Here is a 6,728-nt window from a genome sequence, read left to right as displayed (position 1 = left end):
GAACTGAGATGTAAATGCCTTAGAAACAATCAAGATTAGATGACACAGGTAATGGATCAGCAAGATGAAAGACAGATTAGTGGAAATTGCTGAAACTGTACAGAAAAGAGATGAACAAACATAAATGGGAACAGAAAAAGAGACCACTGGGACAGCATTAACAGTACTATCATTTGCATTATAGAGGGTCCCAGGAGGAGACAGGAGAAAGGTGAAGGAAAAGTATTTGCAAATATGATAGCTGAAAACTTTATGAACCTGGGAAAGGAAATACAGATTCTGGTCCAGGAAGCACAGAGAGTGCCAAGGAGAATTAACCCAAAGTGGACTACAATCAAGACTTGTGAAATTGTAAGCTGCTGATGAGAAACTGAAGGTGACACAAACTGGTGGAAACATATACTGTATCATGGATTGGAAGAAATATTGATTAAATGCCCATACTGGTTAAGACAACCCATAGATTCAATGTAATAACTATCAAAATACCAATGGAATTTTTCATGGAACTAGAAGAAATAACTCTAAAATTAGTATGGAAATACAAAAGATTCCATAACTAAGGCAATCTTAAGAAAGAAGAACAAAGCTGTAGGTATCACAGCCCTGATTTCAAGCTATACGACAAAACTACAGTAATGAAAATAGCGTAGCAGTGGCACAAAAAGAGACACACACATCCATGGAACAGAACAGAAAGTTCAGAAATAAACCCACAGTTATACGGGCCATTAATTATGTCAAAGAAGGCAAGATTATACAATGGGGAAAAGACAGTTTCATCTATAAATGGTGGGAAAGCCAGAAAGCTACATGCAAAAGAATCAAATCTGACTATTCTCTAGAACCATAAACAAAAATAAATTTAAAATGACCTAGATAATTAAATAGGAGACCTAAAACTACTAAGCTCCTAGGAGAGAGTAGAGGCAGAATACACTCTGGCGTAAATCATAGCAATAGTTTTCTTTAAGAACTGTCCCCTAATCTAAAGGAAATATAAGCAAAAATAAATGAGACCAAATTAGACTTAAAAGCTTTCACACAGAAAAGGAAATCATGGACCAAACAACAACAACAAAAAAACTATGGAATGGAATAAAAAGTTTGTAAATAACATGATCAGTAAGAAACTAATATCCAAACCTCTGTTCATGGGATTTTTCAAGAAAGAATACTGGAGTATTGGAGTCATTTGCCATTTCCTCCTCCAGGGGATCTCCTCAACGTGGGGAATGAACCCACATTTCCTTTGTCTCTTGCAGGCAGATTCTTTACCTGCTGAGGCATCAGGGGAGCCCCAAATATCAGTTCACTCAACTCAATATGAAAAAAATGAACAATCAAATGAAAAAAAATTGGTGAGAAGACCTGAACAGATATTTTAAAAATGAAAATATACAAATGGCTAATAGGCACCTGAAAAGGGGCTCATTATCACACTGATTATTGGAGAAATGCAAATAAAAATCACAAAGTGATATCACCTCACATCTGTTGACATCACATTATCAGACACAAGAAATAATAAATGTTGATGAGGACCTAGAGAAAAGGGAATGCATGTTCACTATGGTGGGAATGTAAATTGTTACAGCCTAAATCCATCGACAGATAAATGGATAAAGAAGATGTGGCACATATATACAATGGTATCAGTTCAGTTCAGTCCCTCAGTCGTGTCCGACTCTTGGCGACCCCATGAATCGCAGCGACATAGTTTTCTGGGAGAATCAAAATGGACAGGGAGGAGCTGGCCTGGTCCATGGGGTTGCAAAAGAGTCAGACATGGCTGCCAGGCCTCCCTGTCCATCATGAACTCCTGGAGTTCACTCAAACTCGCATCCAAGAGTCAGTGATGCCATCCAGCCATCCCATCCTCTGTCGTCCCCTTCTCCTCCTGCCCCCAATCCCTCCCAGCATCAGAGTCTTTTCCAATGAGTCAACCCTTCACATGAAGTGGCCAAAGTACTGGAGTTTCAGCTTTAACATCATTCCTTCCAAAGAACACCCAGGGCTGATGTCCTTTAAAATGGACTGGTTGGATCTCCTTGCAGTCCATGGGACTCTCAAGTGTCTCCTCCAACACCACAGTTCAAAAGCATCAATTCTTTGGCACTCAGCTTTCTTCACAGTTCAACTCTCATATCCATACATGACCACAGGAAAAACTATAGCCTTGACTAGATGGACCTTTGTTGGCAAAGTAATATGGAGCAATAAATAGAATGAAATAATGCCATTTACAGCAACATGGACGGACTTGGAGATTATCATACTAAGTGAAGTAAGTCAGAAAGAGAAAAACAAATACAATACAGTCTCACTTATATGTGGAATCTAAAATAGGGCACAAATGAAACAAACTACAAAACAGAAACAGGCTCTCAGATATAGAAAAAAGATTTATGGTTGCCAAGGGGAAGAAGGATGGGAGAAGGATGAGGTGGGATTTGGGGGTTAGCAGTTGAAAACTATTGTATATAGAATGGATAAACAACAAGGTCTTACTGTATAGCACAGGGAACTGTATTCAGTATTGCATGGTAAACCATAATGGAAAAGATAGAAAAAAGAATGTACATATGTATACATGTGTGTAACTGAATCACCTTTCTGTACAGTAGATACACATTGTAAATAAATTATACATCAATTAAAAATTGATAATAGAAATGAATAGTGATCAGAAGACAAATTCTTGCTCTGTGAAAGACACTGGTAAGAATATAAAAACTCAAGCTGTAGAATGGAGGAAAAATCTTTGTGCATATAGGAACAATAATTTGATTCTGAAATATACAAAGAACTCTTAAAATAGTAAGAAAACAAGCAACTCTATTTAAAAATGAGCCAAAAATCCTAACAGGCATCTTTCAAAGACAGACAGACAGATGGTAAATAACAGATGAAAAGACACTCCATATCTCTGTCATCAGGAAAATACAAAGTGAAACAATAAAATATCATTATGCACTTAGTAGAATGGCTAAAATCCAGAAAACTGACAGCACTAAATAATGACTAGTGTGCGAATCAACAGGAACTTTCATATATTGCTGAAGAAAGTTCATTTTCATTCAAGAAAATCATATAGTCACTTTGAAATTTTCACATTTTCTCAAAAAACGAAGCTTCCTCTTAACAACAGGATCTACCAATGGCACTGCCTGGTATGTATCCAAAGGATTTGAAATTTATGTCAACACAAAAACCTGCACAGAGATGTTTATTGTAACTTTATTCATAATTGCCTAAATCTGAAAGTAATCAAGATGTTGTTTGGTAGGTAAATGGATAAATAAAACATGGTGCATTCAGACAAAGGAAATATATTCTGCATGAAAATGAAATGAACTATCAGGCAAAAATAAAGACAGAGGAAACAGATATGTACAGTTGAGTGAAGGGAACCAATATGAAAAAAATTACATATTTTTCCTACCATATGATATTTGGGAAAGCCAAAACTATGGAGGGAATTGGGCTTCTCTGATGTCTCAGATGGTAAAGAATTTGCCTGCAATGCAGGAGACCCAGGTTTGACACTTAGGCTCGGAAGAATCAAGCATTCTTGCCTGGAGAATTCGATGGACACAGGAGCCTGGTGGGCTATAGTCCATGGGGTCACAAAGAATGGAACATGATTGAGTGACTACCTTTTTTCTTCTTTTCTGGAGGCAATTAAGCGATGAGTAGCTGCCAGAGATTTGCAAGAAGGGAAGAAGGAAGGGGTAATCATTTAGGGCAGTGAAAATGCTGTGTATGATAATATAATGGTAGATGTACATACCTGTACACCCATGCAAACACACAGAACATACAACACCGTGAGTGAGCTCAAATGTACATTATGGACTTTGGGTGATGATGATGTGCTGATATAGGTGTGTGAATAACAAATGTGCCACTCTGAAGGGGGATATTGATGACAGGGGAGGCTATACATGTTTGGATGCAGAGTGCTATACAGGGTGTCTGTAATTTCCACTCAATTTTGCAGTGACTCTGGAATAGCTCTAAAAAGTAAAGTTTATTACACAACAATGGGGAAAAGATGTAAAGAGACATCTCACCAAGGAAAATATACAGATAGCAAGGAAACAACTGCTAAAAAACTCAACATTACATGTCATCAAGGAATTTCATTTGAAAACTAGAATGAGATACCAGTGCAGATTTTTGAGAACTATGAAAATCCAAAATATCCCTATACAGCTGCAGAAAGTTGGTGCTTGCCATCTTTCTCAGAGATCCCAATCAGGATGGCATTCCCATCGGTGCTCTGAGTCAGGCAAGACAACTAACAAATCCTCAAGCCATTCCCTGAAAACTCAGAAATAGTCTACATGATCCATTCTTCTTTTCCCCCTTTGAGGGAGTGTTGGGAGTTGGGGATCTTCTCCTGATATTGACACACTGCCAGGAAAGGGAAGTAGGTATGGAGGGTGAAACAGCATAAACTTGCCTGAATGCTTACTGTATTTCTTCTTGGTATTGTGCTTTTCTGGAATGCTGCTACTATTATCTAACTTCCGTGTTTCCACAAAGGAAATTAGGTCTATATGTTCTTGTCTCCATGGAGGAATGGAGGCTTAGGGATTCCTAGTCTTCCATCATGCTGATGTTACTCTGGAGTAATGCTCTTCATTAAACCATGTCATTTTCTGGGGAATTTTGAGTTTTCTTGCACCAGCAATCACATCTCTGAAGGGAAAAGAATGCACTGAACCAAAACTGGACCCTCCTTCACGTTGTTTTCTTCTGCAGTACTCTGTGGAAGGCAGCCTTCACTTGAGCATTCCTGACACTGTAGACAAGAGGGTTCAGCAATGGGTTGAAAAGAGTATAAAACAGGAAAAGGATCTTCAGGTGTTCTTCTTGTTGACTGTTGTCGGGAACCATGTAAACAATCATGGCTAAGCCAAAGTAGAACCCAACCACACAGAGGTGGGAGGAGCAGGTGGAGAAGGCTTTCTTGCGGCCCTCCTTTGACTGGATCTTCAGGATGGCCCAGAGAATACGCATATAGGAGATCAACATCAGGAAAAGGGGCCCGACTAAGATAAGAATGCCATCAGCAAAGAGGAACATTTCATTGATCCAGATGTCACCACAGGCCAATTTGAGGACAGAGCGAATGTCACAGAGGAAGTGGTTCACCTTCTGGAGGCCACAAAAGGGTAATCTTAACAAGAGAATTACTTGGACCAGGGCCAGGGCAAATCCACACGCCCAGCAAGCAATGGCCAGGATGGAGCACACTCTCCAGTTCATGATGACCGTGTACTGGAGGGGATGGCAGATCGCCACATACCTGTCATAGGACATCGCCAACAAAATGAGGCACTCTATAGATCCAAAAGTCAAATTGAAAAGCATCTGCACAGTGCAAGGGTCAAAGGAGATGCTTTTTGTGTGTTTTACTAGGTTTTCCAGAAAGGTGGGCAAATTGCTGGAAGGATAGGATATGTCGATGATGGCCAGGTGGAAAAGGAAGAAATACATGGGGGAGTGCAGTCTGGGGTCAAGGCAAATGAGTCCCAGGATCATGCCATTTGCCAGCAGGTTGCAGACATATAACAGGGAGAAGATACCAAAAAGGAGCAATTCCATGTTTTTACTGAGCTGGAATCCCAGCAGGATGAATTCTGTGATCTGTGATTGGTTTCCCTCCATTGCCAATGACAGTCTGCAAAGGACTGAAGTGTGATAGAAAAGTCAGGATTGGATAGCAATGAAAATAGGAGTTATTTATGAGAAGTGAATTCAGAGGAAGCTTGTGTTGTCCCTACCTCCCTGAAGTTTTTTTCTTCAAAATTCCTTTGCCTTTTTGTTTCTTAGTTTTTATTGTAAAAGTGAAGTCACTCAGTTGTGTCCGACTCTTTGTGACCCCATGGACTGTAGCCCCACAGGCTCCTCGGTCCATGGGATTTTCCAGGCATGAATACTGGAGTGGGTTGCTTTAACAGATAAGTATTAGGGATTATAAACCATACTAGTATATAGTATATCAGTTCAGTTCAGTTCAGTTCAGTCACTCAGTCATCTCCTACTCTTTGTGACCCCATGAATCTCAGCACACAAGGCCTCCCTGTCCATCACCAACTCCCGGAGTTCACTCAGACTCATGTCCATCGAGTCAGTGATGTCATCCAGCCATCTCATCCTCTCTTGTCCCCTTCTCCTCCTGCCCCCAGTCCCTCCCAGCATCAGAGTCTTTTCCAATGAGTCAACTCTTTGCATGAGGTGGCCAAGGCTCTGGAGTTTCAGCTTTAGCATCATTCCTTCCAAAGAAATCCCAGGGCTGATCTCCTTCAGAATGGACTGGTGGATCTCCTTGCAGTCCAAGGGACTCTCAAGAGTCTTCTCCAACACCACAGTTCAAAAGCATCAATTCTTCAGCACTCAGCCTTCTTCACAGTCTCACACCCATACGGGACCACAGGAAAAACCATAGTCTTGAATAGATGAACCTTTGTTGGCAAAGTAATGTCTCTGCTTTCGAATATGCTATCTAGGTTGGACATAGCTTTCCTTCCAAGGAGTAAGTGTCTTTTAATTTCATGGCTGCAGTCACCATCTGCAGTGATTTTGGAGCCCCCAAAAATAAAGTCTGACACTGTTTCTTTCCACTGTTTCCCCATCTATTTCCCATGAAGTGATGGGACCAGATGCCATGATAAGTTTCACTAATTTTTATTCATTTTTGTCTTATCATTTATTTT

The 6,728-nt window shown here is 40.1% G+C and overlaps 1 protein-coding gene across 1 annotated transcript; it reads right to left on the bottom strand.

Moving 5' to 3' along the window:
* Positions 1-4,749: 4,749 nt before the first annotated feature.
* Positions 4,750-5,679, bottom strand: LOC102273509 (olfactory receptor 2A2). The gene is made up of 2 exons (XM_070368836.1): positions 5,428-5,679; positions 4,750-5,382 (listed from the first exon to the last, which is right to left on the bottom strand). The coding sequence occupies exons 1-2, from the start codon at positions 5,677-5,679 to the stop codon at positions 4,750-4,752; spliced, it is 885 nt and encodes a 294-aa protein (XP_070224937.1).
* Between the last annotated feature and the right edge of the window lie 1,049 nt (positions 5,680-6,728).

The sequence above is a fragment of the Bos mutus genome, chromosome 4 (assembly GCF_027580195.1).
Source record: "Bos mutus isolate GX-2022 chromosome 4, NWIPB_WYAK_1.1, whole genome shotgun sequence".
In the NCBI taxonomy this organism is placed as follows: Eukaryota; Metazoa; Chordata; class Mammalia; order Artiodactyla; family Bovidae; genus Bos; species Bos mutus.
This window is presented reverse-complemented; position numbering and strand designations above follow the sequence as displayed.

Coding starts and splice junctions, on each gene's coding strand:
- LOC102273509 (XM_070368836.1), bottom strand. CDS start 5,679: ATGGAGGGAAACCAATCACAGATCACAGAATTCATCCTGCTGGGATTC. Junction 5,383..5,427: donor CCACCTTTCTGGAAAACCTA/GTAAAACACACA, acceptor TGCACTGTGCAG/ATGCTTTTCAATTTGACTTT.